The sequence below is a fragment of the Oenanthe melanoleuca genome, chromosome 4, assembly GCF_029582105.1.
Source record: "Oenanthe melanoleuca isolate GR-GAL-2019-014 chromosome 4, OMel1.0, whole genome shotgun sequence".
NCBI classification, from domain to species: domain Eukaryota; kingdom Metazoa; phylum Chordata; class Aves; order Passeriformes; family Muscicapidae; genus Oenanthe; species Oenanthe melanoleuca.
Window position 1 is genome coordinate 64602548 of NC_079337.1, and position 16028 is coordinate 64618575.

General features: G+C 43.4%; 1 protein-coding gene across 1 annotated transcript in view; it reads right to left on the reverse strand.

Annotated features, from left to right (window-relative positions):
• Positions 1 to 15084, reverse strand: part of EIF2AK3 (eukaryotic translation initiation factor 2 alpha kinase 3) — a 42166-nt gene extending 27082 nt beyond the window's left edge. Inside the window, exons 1-2 of the mRNA XM_056490068.1 lie at positions 14692 to 15084; positions 8000 to 8129 (exon numbers count right to left, since the gene is read on the reverse strand). Of these exons, the coding sequence (XP_056346043.1) occupies positions 8000 to 8129; positions 14692 to 14954 (393 nt within the window). The 5' untranslated portion in view covers positions 14955 to 15084. The remainder of the gene's footprint in view (positions 1 to 7999; positions 8130 to 14691) is intronic.
• Between the last annotated feature and the right edge of the window lie 944 nt (positions 15085 to 16028).

The following is a 16028-nucleotide window of genomic DNA, read 5'->3' on the forward strand; positions in this document are numbered from 1 at the left end:
TTTGGTATTGGGGGGCTACAGGGGTGGGAAGAACCCTACACTGGAGCAGAGGAAAAGTGTGAGGAGCCCTCCCCTGAGGAGGAAGAAGTGGCAGAGCCAACGTGTGATGAACTTACTGCAGTGCCACACCCATGCCCCTACGCCACTCTGGGGTGGAGGGAGAGAAAATTGGGGTGAAATTAACCCTGGGAAGAAGGGAGGGATGGGGGAAGGTCTTCTTCAGATTTGGTTTTATTTCTCCTTATCCTTTCTGTTTTTATTATTTATTTATTTTATCCCAGTTTTATTGCTAATAAAAATGGTTTCCCTGAGGTGAGTTTGCTTTGCCCGTGACAGTGCCTGGTGAATGATTTCTCCTTGCTCTCATCTTGACCCACAAGCCTTTTCATCAGATTTTTCTCTCCCCTGTCCAGCTGTGGAGGGATGTGACAGAGTGGCTTTGGTGGGAATCTGGCATGCATGCAGGTGCAATAGCAGAAGCTCATGGCACTTCAGGAGACCAGGATTCAAAGTGATCTGTGCTGGACCCTGTGTGTTTCTTCCCTTGGCCCTGTGTGGACAGGATGGTTTTGCAGATAAGGACACAGTCCATGTGAAAAACTAAGTCACAAAGCAACTCCTATAGGAAGAGCCTGATACACGAGGAGAACAGAATGGCAAATCACAGTCTCCTCTTTCCAGGATGCAAAGAAAGAGTGCATGAAACATGCAGTGAGTCTGACAAAGATTAATAGTTACCTCCTTTTGGAGCACAAAGTCCAGAAGAAATTTGGAAATGAGATGTCAGTGCTGTGCTGCTGGAGGAAAGATTTGCTAAACTGCCTAAATGCTTAACCCTTGGAATGGGCCCTTCTTTATATAGATAAAGATATAGCCTGAAAGTTTAAAAAGGCTCTGAATAATGTTATAAATGTTAATAAATGTTTTGTGTATTGGGTGGCTGTATTCCAAATAAGTTATTGATTACCTGAAACTGGTATTTGTCTAGGTACTAGAGTTGATCCATTTTAGTATCTGTAAACACCAGAACTGCTAAACAGCCAATACAAAATGTGCAGTGGGCCATACACAATTAAATTACAAGCTCTCTTCCTGCCCTTACCTCAACCCAGGAGGTAAAGGGTCCAGACCACAAGACTTGCAAGAAATGGCTGAGGGGGCTGCAGTTAGTTAGCCTGGAGAAAAAGGAGGCTCAGGGAAGATCTTATTGCTCTCTACAACTACCCAATTGGAAGTTTTAGCCAGGTGAGAGGATTCAATCCCTTTTCCCAAGAAACAAGCAATAGGACAAGAAGGAATGGGTTCAAGTTCCATCAGGGAAGGTTTGGATTGACTGTAAGGAAAATTTTCTTCACTGAAAAGATGGTCAAGCATTGGAACAGGCTGCCTAGAGCAGCAGTGAAGTCACCATGCCTGGGGAGATGTAAAAGCCTTGTGGATGTGCCACTTGATGTAGTTTAGTGGTGGCCTTGGCAGTGCAGGGTTAACACTTGGACTCTGTAATCTTAGAGGTCCATCCCAACCTAAACCATTCTATATGGTTTAATACACATAAATAAAAACACAAAGATAATGGGGATGGCAAAAAGCCTTTCCAATATTTGGAGCATTTTGACTACGGCTGTGAGCATGAGATGAAAGCTGGTTGTGCACAGAGTGACTCTGAGAAACTTTCCTGGCTTTGTTCAAGGCAGAGCATCACCTGAGGACTGGTCTCAAAAGCTCAGGTATGGCACAAGCCACAACATCCTGTTCTGCAGCTGCTCACGTGTCCCCTGCAGGAAGCTGTCATGCTCCAAATCGTCCTTAAAGCACTGCAAGGACACGTGTCAGCACTTCCTCTGGGCTTTATTGCTGCTAACTATGAGTGTCAGCAAGGCAGCCACAGAGCTGCAGCTACAGGAAGTTCTTGGGTTTTTTAATTGAACAGGACACCAAACTAAGAGCACTGAAGATATGCAGTTTCAATAAATACATAACACCACTTTGCCTAAGCAACAGCCCTGCTTGTGATGATGGTATGATGGTGCTGCATCACACTAACCCCCAACTCAGCTCAGGCAGCTCTCAGTAATTCCCCTTTTCCTTGGGTTTACCATTTCTCACTAAAAAAGTTGGTTGTGTTTCCTATAAAAACACAGCTTCCAGCTGCCAGGGTACTTTAAAATAATTAATCTTTTCCTGATGACTTTTTGTTCATTAAACACCACTAGAAGTTTATTTTCAGAATTGTAAATTATGTTTTAAGCAACAAGAAATAAAGCAACAAACAGCTGTACTCAGAAATCCACAGGTCTCTCTAGTTAAGTTTCCCAAGCCTGTCACCTCTGCATGCACATGTGTATTTCCAGCAACAGAACTGTAAAGAACCACTTGTGCCATTGGCATCGGGAGTGCCAACACATCCATGAAGTTAAAGAGCAGTCACATCCATTCTCTTCCTGCAAAACACAGGCTCCACTCCTTTTGACAGCCCTAATATGCCTTCTCTGCCTCAATTGCAATTAGAATTTATCTTCCTTTGAAGTACAATTCTGGACACTCACTTCTTATTCATTATGAGCTTTTCCAGGACCATTTAAGACAGTAATCTGTCTCTCTCTCTACCCGCAGGCAACACAGAATCACATTTCCTTCCCCTGCAGTGGAATGGAGATGGCAGCTGATAACCTGTCAAGGGATATCTTAGTACACAGCTTTCTTGGTTTTAAACTGGTCATCTCCAACCTTCAACAACAAAACCACTGTTACCAATCCTCATCTTGTATTTCATTTAGCACGGTTTAATTTCATGTCTATTATAGAAAACCTGTACAACTGAGAACCAGCTGATGTACCAGTCTTTCTCTACAGGAATGACACCTCCAACTGTCTGAGCTTCTTGTAGTTCTACAATCTCAGCAGTACACAAAAATAAAGGTCACTACAGGACACTAGAATACTCTTTCAGACAGCTAAAATTATACCGGTTTACCTACCAAGGAAACATATTTTCCCCAGTTTAGTCACCTCAATAACTAGACCAGAGATTTACATTCTGCCTGCTTGAAAAGAGTGGCAATTCAGTGCTTTACAACTGCTCAGAACATATTACAGCCAGAAAGTAATTTTACAGCATGAATAGATATTTTAAAAATTTTATTCTTTGTTGAGTAAAACTGTCCTTTAAAAACCTTTTGTACACACTCGAACACTTCAGAGAACCAGCTTGCTATTCTCTGTATATGAAAGTCTGAACCTCCTGTGAGCTGCCTGGATGGTGCACAGAGACTCTTCCAAGAGCTAAACAGGAAAGATTGTTTCTGTTGCTGGCCTGGCCCATTCCAGATGTTTTAAAATGCACCCAAGATTAAGAGTTAAAATTACTAACAGTGAACTAGACAGAGGCTTTCATTTTTAAGCAGAATTCACAACAAAGATATTTTCTCAGAATGTCTGTGTAGTTTGGAAAGAATCTCCTTTTTGTTTGGCCAGTGAATTGTTAGAAAAATTTTAAGCAGGATTAATATAAATTCCTAATATTCATCACTGCATTTAACAGCTGCTATAATAACCTTTTCAGTGTTTTCACTGAAAGTGTCTGACAGTCTTAAGTGTTCCCCACCCATATCCAAGACAAACACTATCAGCTTTCCCTTGGATGATATTTACAGACAGTGACTCAACCAAAAAATAACTATAATAGAAGGCCAGGAACCAAACAAACATGTAAGTTTTATTCAAACTAATAAAATATTGCTGCAGCAGTGCTGTAAGTGGTGGGTGAGACTTTGCTAATTCTTTCAAAGACACTGTTAAATTATTTACCCTCCCTGAACCTATGGGAGGGCACATAACAGAATTCACAATTCAAGCCCCTCAAAGGGCATTTTGACCTCTTGCTTTGCCCTGACCCATTTCAATGTGGATTTTGCATTTTCTTTATTCCAGAGTGTAAGAGGTCAAAGGATGGGGATTCCTGAATTTCCTCCTGTGTTCCCAAAGCAACCCAAGACAGATTTGGGCTCTTCTCTGGCTTGTCTGGGCACAGAGATTGCCTTATCTCAAGTGCACAAAGTGCAGGCAAGTCACTACCTTAAAGTGAGTCCCAGCAGAATTCTGTATTTCTTTCTGGGAAACCAAAGCACTGAAAATTTGGAAGGGTTTATGATGCAGATAAAGGGAAGGAAAAAGGAAGAAGATACACTCATACTGTACATTAAACCCAGTCACTAGTGGAGTTTTTTGAGATTTCAGAATCCTTTTTCAAATCACTGCTCTAAGCAAAAAAGGAACAATCTGCTCAAAGTCTCTATGGGTTCACTTCACCAACACGTGAGTTTTCAGATGAGGTCAGTATAAAATTTCTTCACCTCTCCATATTTCTCTGGAGAAAAAAATGTAATATTAGGCTATTCCTAATATGCCACTTCTATGTCCAGAAAAAATGACACAGATGTCTAACTTTGTAGAAAAGTTTATTTTATGTGGCTATCGCAATAAGAAGATATATTTATGTTTATATATATATATATATATGTATGTATATACACACACACACAGTGCAATAACAAGGGTCATGAGAGTCTTTATTGGAGTAAGAATGTTGACAGATTTGGTGACATGGCATAATCAAATGATTCCATTTTTCCAGGATACAGTGGTATGTTTACTCTGACTGCTATAAATGTCAGCCTTGTGAGCTGATACTGATTTTGTCCCATGATCTTCAATGTCTCAAATAAGGAAATAAGATGCTTACTTAGAGATTAGTCTGTAAGACCCAAGCCTACCAGGTACTTTTATCAAGTCCATCCCAGTGTAGCCTCTGCCCAGAGCACTGAAACAACTCTGACTGGTGGCCATTAAGTAATTTAGTATAAAGCTTGCAGGTAAAAGAATGAATAATTCTCATCAGCAAACGATGTGCTATGAACCTTTCCCACTGCTTCTGAAGCAGTTCTCCACTTTCATTGTAATTAAGAATCATTATTCCAACATGCTGTTCTCCCAAAAGTATTCTTTTCTAAGTATGGACAGTGTATTAATTACAATCCCAAATTTTAAAGAGTGAAGTGTTTTTATTAAAATTAAGCTCTCTTTTAGAAAAGCTGTGATTCAGTAACTTTACTGTGAACTTCATCAGGCAATCTTTACATGCAGGTAAAAGGAAAACTTGGGAGTTGTAACCAGACTTTTATAGAGAAAGGTTTTTCCACTTTAAAACACTTGATAGGGAAACAGTTTTTAAATTCTCAAGCACAAGCCTGAACTGCAGAGTCAACTTTTCAGCATTGGCAGCCCAACCACAATTTGTTTATGTTGGAGCTCAGGGCCAAGGAAAGAATTTTAGCATTTTAGTTACCCAGACAAACAATTAATACTTCAGCAGCCTCTCCTTTCTAATTGATCTGTTCACATGACAAATGATGAACATCTCACTTGTCAGTGTGTTAAGCAGTAGTTTCAAGATCTGAAGCGTTTGACAGAGCTGCTGGAACATTTGAAATTTCACTGCCTCACTTTCCTAATTAACACACGAGCTCCAGACAGCCAGGTTGACATTTCACAGTTAGGCAAAGGAAGTTAACTACAATTCTCTTAAACATTGGAAGTTTGAAGATCTAATGTCTATTCTTAAAAGGCACTTGGAAATTAAATTCATGCTTTTGCACCAGGACTTGAAACTACAGTTCATTATACTCATACTTGAGGTAGTTTAAAAAAACCCTCATCAAAACAATTAAGATCCAGCAGCACACACTTGCCTTGCACTGAAACAACACAAATCTTTGTCACTGCAAGTGTAACACAGTTTCTCATCTGCCTTTTCTTGCAAGAAGATGTAATTTAACAGCTTACATAATGTTACTGCTTTATGATGAATATTGTGGTTGCTAGCACAGAAACCTTTGTTGTTTCAAAAATGCTGGAAGAGGAAGGAAAAGCCTCAAGTCAGTTTGAGACAATAAAACTCAACAGGTCACATGCCAATATCAGTATTTTGACCCAAACCAGAATTCTCCCAGCAATTTTAATGAGGTAAAGTACTTACTTAAGTACCTAGATTCACTGCATGCAGTCTTCCAGCTGATTACTGACAGAAGATTAAACATTTAAATATTTAAATGCAGTTTATTCAGAGTATTCATCACTTTTCATCATGTTTGTTAAATTCTGTCTTAACAGCCTTTGTTTACATGACAGTAAGAAGTCTAAAAAGGCCCATATTCATAACGTTTAACAGTTTCTAAAAGGCCAAAATGACCTTTTCCTTCCAAAATTAGTTATCTCATAGTCTCTGCCAAAATCCCTCAGTGTCTTTGGCCACAGCTGCAGAAATGAAACAATTTGAAAACCCATCTGAACTTCCAACTTCCTCTACGCATTACAAATGCTCTTCAAAAATGTATTTTTATGACTGCCACAACCTACTGACGTGTAATCACAGAAGGGAATTAAATATCACATGGACAAACTACAATTGTTGTTGTCTAAACCCCAATCTTTGGTTTCTACAGTCATACTACATTGGAAAAATATCAAAACTCTGGACAGACAGTTTAGTGACAAAATCTGTATTTGCAAAAACACTTCTATCGTTGGAAATGCTTACACTCCCAAAATCTTTAAAAACTTGTGACTTAACTTGTAATGAAAAAATAAAGTTCATATTTGCACAGATTTCAAATGCATGCTTTTCATAACCACTGGTTCTATTTTCATGTGGTCATCAGAAACTATTTGCAGCAGCAGGTAACAGACCAGTATTTTATTTATCTACTATTGAGAACATTTATAAAGGATCACACTATCACTGACACCTTCCACCTCACAGAGCTCTTAACTATTCTGTCTACAGTTCTCTCTTCTGTATTCTTTTCTATTCTGCTCTTAAACATATTTGGGGGAAAAAGTTCTTTCCTACAATATTTTTGCTAAACCACAAAAACGCATCTGAACAAATCTCACAAAGCTGCATCCATAAATAAAATTCTCACTCAGAAACAAACATTCACATTACTGCTGCAACCTGAGATACTCATTAGCAGCTCTCATACTACTACAACAACATCACATCTTTGCTTTGACTTCTTTACAATGAAACAGAGGTCATGTCCACAGATAGCAACAAAGAACTACAAGCAAGAAAGTAATGCAGTCTGGATAATCCTGAACTCAGCTTTCATTCTCTGATGCTCGTTGTGCAATTATAAAAATGATACAGGACTGGTCATCAAATCCAACCTTCCCTGACAGGGAAGAACTGTGTACTTCTGTGGTGTGTTATCATCACAAATTACCTCTTTGTTGGTATTTTCATTCCTCATAATTCTAGGAGAGAATGAATCAAAGATCTCCCCCGTACAGGAAAGGAAAAAAAGGAAAAAAACCTTCCTTCTAATTTTTAGCCTAGTTTATTGAAACTGATGGTGGCCAAAAGCACCAAACAAGAAACTGAACTTGAGATTTTCTTCTTACAGTTCATCAGCAAGAAGTGATGCAACCCTTTACCACTCAGTACTTCAGGGTGACCTTCAGCACTCTGTTTAATTGCTAACACATTCTATTTCACAGGCAGCCTGCTTATCTAGTATAAAACACCCAAAACAATCCTTTGTTCATTTATTAAGTCACAAGGACTTTTGCTTTTCTTGAGGGAAAAAAAAAGCCAGTACTTGCCAAGACATAGTCAAGTAATACAAAGCAGATGATCCTTTCATTTGCTTGAAATTACAAGTAACTTGTTTTCAATCAACAATTACATACAATTCCCCAACTCAGTTACATCATCTAGTTTGATAGTTATCAAATACATCAATCCCAAGGCTGAAATGCTGACACACTCCAGTTTGAAACGGCAACATGATGTAAGCACTTAAAAAAAAAAAGTTTCAGAATAGTATTGACAAAGTTTCGTAGGTGTTTGCTCCATTATTTAACATCTACCAAAGCTACATTCCTTTAATTACAGATCTCCATTTTTAAAGATTTAGTCAGGAAAGAAATGAAGCCTTACCTCTGGCTTACTGAGGCTGGATGACACAAGAGAACCTGATCCCACATCCAGATCCCACTGTTTTCTCCCACTGTTTTCTGGATCCAGTGCAGCAATTCGTCCATCCAAAGTGCTGATAATTACAAGAGATCTGCAAGTTGGAAACATTCACAGTCAAAGCTACAGCAAGATGGACTTCACCTATCAGCTGCCTTTTATGCTCAGTAAAATCCAACTCCAGCCCTTAAGTTAAGTCTCTATATTCTGCAGAAAAGCAATTCAAGTGGGTAGCTCTACCCAGACCAACAACAGAGTAGAAGAGCTGAAGTCTCTGGCTGGATGTCATAAACTAATTTCCATGTTGTAAGGCACTTTCAGAGTTCAGACTCAGAGGAAGGCAGTTGACTTTTTGCTCTTGCATGCAGATGCTCCCACAACAATACTGAATGAGATCATCTTTTTGGAGATATTTATACAAACAGTATGGATCCCACTTCTCCCAGGCCCTTCCAAACTGATCTTTAACACATCCTTTCAAAACAGTCTAAACCCAAAACTATTAACCCAGCCAAGCAGAATATAAGAAATATTAAGTTGCAACTAAGTTTTCAATGATTTTCGGATGAAACACTGAACTTCTGGGATATTTTGAAGGTCTCAGAATAAAACAAACCCCTCCAAAGGCACACACAGGGCACTACAAACAAGCTCCAACACCTGCAGACCACAAAGCAACCAAACTGGGTTTTGCAGCTTAGGCTTTAAGTAGTCTGATGTCTGGGGATACAGGGCCATGGCAAGCTGGCTGCCCATTTCTACAGAGCTGTACAATTAGAATAAGCATTTCTGGTTGGGCTAGAGCTCCAGTATTAAAATAAACAAACAAACAAAATAAACAACACATCAGAGACAAAGCACTGACAAGGCATTTCTGAAGGGCCTTTTTTTTTTCTTGAAGATTGTTTCTCTCTGATCTGAAAAAGGTGGGATTGTGTTGTCAGTTTGGCTTGCAGCAGCTCACCAATCTTCAAAGGCAGAGGGAGTAGAACTTGATCACTTTACAGGCTGCTTGCACTGAGGGGGGCTGGATCTAGTGACCCAGAAGGACCTTTATAGTTGCTGGTTTCAATGAGAATAAGGAACTGTGCAAATAAACTGATGGGGAGATTAAGCCAGTTTCAGGTGAGGGTGAAAGGCCAGGGGGCTGATAGTGCACACACAGACATATATTAATTTTTAAACAATAAGGGACAATAAATTATTGTGTAAAGCTCTGGCCAAATATATTCACTTGTCCAAAGTTAATGGTGTAGTAACATGGAATTTAGGGAGGAAATTATGGGGGTTATTAGTTTGCTCTTAGGAGGGAAAAACTGAAATCATGATCTAAAAACATGTTCAGGGAGCGTGGCTCATTACATCACCTCTAACAAAAACATGTAAAACATGGCCATTTTACATGTTAAAGTAACCCACACGATTAATAAAGAGAAAAATAAAGTTATCTTTAACCTGTTCCAAAAATGCCATAGCAGCTCCTACTTCTGAAGGTGGCCAAGTATCACATTCCTCCAAAAGCTAAGTTTAAGAAACTGTTAGAAAAATACCAATTGTGCAAATATTTGCACAGTAGAAGACATAAGTTTTTATAAGCTGATTACAAACAGTTTTTCCAACTGTACAGAAATGAAGACTGGGTTAATAATAAACCAGATTGCAGGAGACTGACTATTTTCAAGTACTGTAAACAAGTGCTCACACACTAAAGGCCTTGGACACATATTTAACACAATCTGCTTTATGGTAAAGCAATTTATCTGAAACCCTCTAGCATTGCAAAAAAAAAAAAAAATTATTCCAAGTGGGTCTAGTTAAATTTTGTGTTGATTCTCCTGACAACTAGGTTATAAAAAGAGGTAGAAATGCAGCTAGAATGAAGGGAATTTTGGCAGCCATACTGCAGAGAAGACAAATCCTAAAATCACGCTGTGAAATGTTTTTTCCCCGTGTACACCCATTGTTTTTCTTTATCTAATTCTTCCTGTTAGACTTCTCTCTCAAGTAACAAATGTTTCATGCCTTTGTGTCTTACATTTCTGTATTATCTTTCCCCACCAGATGCAAACCTCAACCTTCCCTAGGCGTTACCTCGCTATTTAAGCCTCTCTACCGCCACTCGAGACGGCGGTTTTGGAATCTGTACCTGCACCCTGACCTTCAGCCACCCAAATTGTGCTGTAACCACACTTCAGTTTTAAGTTTAGCTGATAAGGAAAGAGGTGGGGAGTGTGGGAAACCTTTGTGCCAGCAGCACACACTCAGAGGAACTGGTTTAACCAACCACTTTTGCTCACTGTAAAATCCTGGCTTTTCTTTGGTGCAGTGGCACTCGGGGTTTGTCCCCTTGGTTTGTCCCCAGCTGTAGAATGGACTTTGCTTCACCCACTGAGCAAACACTTCCATGAGACACAGGAACACAATCAGGCCAGCTATATCTGAATCTTAGGTGTGGCTGTCTTTTGAACTAGAAACAGGTGTAAGAAAACATCCACTTCTCTCTGCTTTTTAATAAGTGATTAATTTTCAACTAAATAGCCACATTTCTGCTTCCAGCTTCATCTTGCTCTTCAGCAATACTACATACCAGGAAAAAGAGCTAAAACTCCTTATCTTCTAATAAAATTCTTATGCATACTCTACTTGTCTATGAGTTAAAATCTTAATACCTGTTCTCCTCTTCTTCTCCAGCAAGTTAAAACCCTTTCACTTGAACTCTAATTGGTGTAAGATCTAAAATTTGAGCCCAACTCTTTCTAGTGTTACACTTTCTCACTGTCAGATTTTCCCTTTCTCTGTGAGATTCCAGTGCTTGCAGCTTTGTGTATCAGGAGTGTGAAGTGGTGACAAGAGATTTTTCTGTTGCTCAGGTAGTCTAATCAAGCACTAAATTAACACATTATGATAAAAGCAATTTAGGGAACTACTTCACGAAAATATTTCAGAGCTTAAAAATAAAGAGGCAGGTGTCTTGCTTTTTGTCATCTCACAATGCCACTGTGGGTTTACTGAAGTGTATTATGCCAATTCTAACATCAAATTCTTAGAAACACAAGCAGAATACAGCCACAGCTCCAGAATAAAGAGAGTCCTTTCAGCCACCTGTTTGCCAGCCTTTGCTGGCTCAAGATGTCAGGGCTGCAACTCCCGTAATTCCATTGCATTAAACTGAAAAAGCAATATTTTTTATACATCTTTAGGCCAACTGATTGACAAACTGAAAGTAAGAGGAATTCCTGACTCAGTTTCTATTTTGGTTAGGCCTGATAAACTCTTTTATTTTCTGAAAAACAACACTTTATCGCTGGTTTAACCAACATCACTTCCTGACTGGGGTCAAGCTGAAAGACTGCCTTGACCAAAGAAGCCAGCTTCCAGGAACATTCAGGTCTTCTGACAACACTACCAAACCAGATTCCCTTCTGAGAAGGGAAAACACAAAATATTACCCAGCTTAAGGTCAAAAGTCACAATCCTAACACCAAGGAAGTGAAGAGGACAGAGACAAACAGCATCAAGGCTGTGTCAGTACTTGTTGACAGTAAATCGCAGACTATTCACCAGAGAGTGAATCACATCACAGGGATACAAAATAAGGAAAAAAAAACCAAACCCAAATTCAATACCAACACCACAAAATCATAATTCAGTAGTCTTCAAAAGCATGGACCAGAACAAAAAAGACACTAAAAGAAATTATTCAAAATAAGGCTGTTACTTAAATCCCAGGATCAATCACCTGAAAAATAAACATCAGTAAAATGAAGACCTGCATTTCTCCTTGCCTTAAGATGCTGGTCCAGAATATATTGTGAACCAAGGGATGGAGAAGACCAAAATCCCTTCTGGGCCCTTACAGATAGCCAACAGCAGGACTAAAGCAAGGGGCCAGTTCATAGAGCATAAAGAGTTATCAGTAATTGGAGCAGCTGGCAGAGAACAAGCTAATGATGTAGAGTTGGATTTTATTTGCACTTTGTCACTATGAAAGCACATCTGGACACTTCCCTGACCCCAACCATCTAAAAACAGCCTCTATGGCTGAACGAAAATGTTTTCTTACCAGTTCCCTTCCTCTTTTGCCCATAGACAAGAATTTGTTATTCCAGGGCAATGCTAATGTTTCCCCTTGAAATTATGCAAAATATCTACTGCAAACTTCCATATTCATTGATAAAAGGCCAGTCCTGGGCCTTAAAACCTTTGTTAGTATCCCATAATGAATAGAGCCCACTTTCTGAGATCAAGAGGCCTGAGCACAGTGCTGTTCTACCTTACAGAAGTGAAGGTATGATTTACCTGCAAGCAAAAGGGCAAAGATACCAAGGGAAGCTGCAAACAGGACAGAGAAGAACCACTTCTTTAGTTCACATACACCCTTTCACTGCACCAAACTTTGCATTTATTCATGTAAGTTGCTTATGTCAGAAAAACAAAGCAGAACTTATCTTGGTACATTTACCACCGTTCCTGTTTCAGTTTAAAAGGATCATCAAACCTAAAACCCTCAATTCTCAAAAGTCCATTGGGACATTGCAAATATGGCTGTTTGTAAAACTTCAACTCTAAGCAGCTATTCCAACAGCAAACCCTGCATGCTTGTATGTAAAGAGCACAGTAAATCACCAACCCTCCTATTTTCTTATAGAAAAACAAAATAAATCTTCAAATCAAGATGATTATATTCATTTGCCTACAGCAAAGACAACTGGGTTTTGGTTTTGTTATTTTTTTTTTTTCAGATTGTATTGACCTCTGTATTGCCTGGATATTGCTGAAGAACAATTAGCTGAGATGAGTGGAGATCTCAGAAACAGATTAAAAAATAAAGAAATGCAAGCAAACACTATGGCCAGGCAGCCATTCTATTTTTATTTGATGACAGCAAATCTGTTCCTACATACTAATCAATTACAGAGCAGCTACATTTAATCTCAGGCTTAATTTACTACATTGAACAGCTTTAGTGTATTCTACTTAGCTCTAGAAGGCAAACATAAAATGTATTTTTAAAATTTTTCCAGGCTAAATAAACGAGGATCCTATCAAAAATGGAATACAGTAGAATTGCAATAAACCAGGTGGTATTTTGATCACCTGATATACAAAAGAATGATCCTGTTGCTAACTGGTGAGACTGTCCTCCAAGACGGTGCCAAGTCATCAGGCAGTTTGTTGTTTTAAGTGAATGCTTGGGCATACTAAGAACAAGCTCTGGGCTATTCACTTTCATGTTTTCAAATACAGCAGGCATTTAGTCATGCTGTTCTTCCTTTAAACTCCGGCTGTGGCTTATCACCTCATCGTTCTCAGCCAATTCAGAAACAGACTGGAATCAGCTCAGTAACATTTCAGCACTTGAGTCATTCATCTAAGTCTTCCTTCTGCTGGAGCTTCTTGCCACACGCAGTTATTAAGTATTTTATTCCCTCTTGTTATATTCTGAAACTTGTTCATCAATTTGCCTTGCATGTTTGGCTTCCCCTCAGGCACACTCCAGTGTCTGTGCTGAACAGACAATTAAGTACGCCGGGGAACTGCATTTTCTTTAAAACAAAACAGTGACAGAAAGAGACAGCGTGCTCTGAACACCTGAGCTGCGGGTATCGGGAAGAGTTTACACTGGAGCTGCTTTAGGGTGTCCTACTGCAGGCACAGAAGGGCCACCTGGGACCAAGGCACGGCAGGGATCGAGACGTGGTATTGCCAGGGTAAGCAGACGGGCCAGATGTCACATAGCGTGACATCGGGCAGCTTGTTTGTTGAAGAACTAAGACGCCCTTTCTCCTTGCTAACAACCGCGTAAAGAACAAGCATCTCAGCGCTGGTGAGGTCCCCAGGTCCCTTTTCCTCATTGTCCCTGCCTCCCCCTCGGTCCAGCCCGTCCATGCCTGCAGCGCTACTCCAGCCCCATCACGGGACTCGCCTCTTCCAGCCCTTCTTCCCGCATCTCTCCTTCAGCCCTGGGACACTTCCCTGCGTGTCCCACAGCCCAGCCCCACGCACTAGCCTGCGCCACTCTTATTTCATCGCTTTCCCAAGCACCATTCCATCTGCGATAACCCCACAGCGCAACTCTCCCTCCGCCCCCCTGCACTCTTCCCACTCCAGCGCTCCCGACCCATCCCAGCGCTATTCCCACTCTTGCACGGTCCCTTCCCCACACGTGTCGCCCGGGACGCGGCAGCCCTTTCCCCACGCACTGCCCTCTCCCCAACACCCCCAGCTGCTGATTCCCAGCCTAGACTCAGCCGTGTCCCCCGCAGCACCCGCAGACAGCGACCCTGGGCACTGCCCCCTTGTCCCCCGAGGCAGTGACCCCCAAGCACCCCCACACCGGACACGAGTTCCCTCTCCAGCAGCTCCACGCTGAGACCACTGACCCCCAGCCCAGCCACAGACACCCTTCAACAGTCCCAGACACTGACCCCCAGCCCAATCACTGATACTGCCCCTAACCAGACCCAGACACTGACTCCTGACATCCCTCAGCCTCCCCAGGCACTGACCCACCTCATCCGCCCCACACCGACCCCCCACCCAGTCACTGACCCCCCTCAGGATCCCCAGTCCCGACAGCCATCCCAGGCACCGACACTCTCCCCTACCAGCCCCAGGCATGACCCTCACCCCGGTCACCGCCTTTCCCCGCTCACCTGCTGCCGGTCCGGGCCTCTCCGCTGCCCTCAGCCTCCTGCTCTCCGGGCGCCGCGGGGGCCACGCCGCCCTCATCGTCCTCCACTGTCACGTCCGCGGAACCAGCGGGCAGAGCGGCGGGAGCGGCGGCCGCCCCCAGCCCGAACGCGGCCTCCACAGCCGCGGCATCGACCGGCGGCGGCTCCGGGCCGCCCGCCGCCACCCCCAGCAGCACCAGCAACGCGAAGGCGGCCAGAGCGCTGCGGCCCCGCGGCCCCCGCATGGAGGGGCCCGGCTCGCCCGCCGCCACCACCCGTTAGGACATGAACGCCGCTGTCACTGTCGCCGCTGTCGCCGCCACAGAATGGGCGCCCGCCGCGCGCGCAGCCCTGCCCACCGCGCCACGCCCGCCCGCCACGTACCGGCACCCCGCGCGCACCCGCCCCTGCGAGGCGGACACGCGCCCCATTGGCCCGCCGCCACGCCGCTCAGCCCGCCGCTTCCTTCTGATTGGCGCGCCCGACGGCGGGGGGCGGGCAGGAGCTGGGTGTTTGTCAACAGAGCCCGCCGGGCCAATCGGAGCCACGCCGCTCTCTCCCCCTCCTCTACCGCCGCGCCGGCCAATCGCCGGGCGCATGATTCACCGGCTCGCTCGCCGATTGGCTGCCGCCTGGCGCGCGGGCGGCGCGGCCCCGCCCCTTCCTCGGCCGGGCTGGAGACGTGGCTGTTCCTCGGCGCCGGCAGGGCGGGGCCAGCGGCGCGCACCACCCGGCGCGGGGGGGCGGGCGCGGAAAGCGCCTCCCCCCAGCCCGGAGCGGAATGGACTCGCCGGGCGGGAACCGGGCCGTGAGGGAGCGACCGCCCGGGGACACCGGGGGAAGCGTGGCCATGGCACTGAGCGCCAGAGCGTGTGCGGACAGAGCTGGGACTCGGTCAGCTCAGAGGGCTCGTCCAGCACAATTGCTTCTGTCACTCGGTGTGCCCCCCCGGGCTGCTCTGTTCTACCCCGATACCGAATCGGCCTGTGCTGACCCCAGGTGACCCCACCCTTCTGAGGCCTTTCTGTGCCCACCCAGCCCAGCACACACAGGCCAATGAGCAGCAGACCCAGCAAAGCCCCTGTGGTACCTTAAACTCGTGTTCCTTCCATCCCGGGAAATGGTGAGTGCCCCGTTCCTGGAAGCGTTCCAGGCCAGGTGGATGGGGCTCTGGGATCGTGGTCTAGTGGAAGGTGTACCTGCCATGGCAAGGGGTAGAACGAGCTGGTCTTTGAGGTCCCTTCCAACCCGAGTCATTCTGTGAGTCTCTTGTTTATGGTATACTTGATATAAATGATATATATAATTGCCCCCTTCAG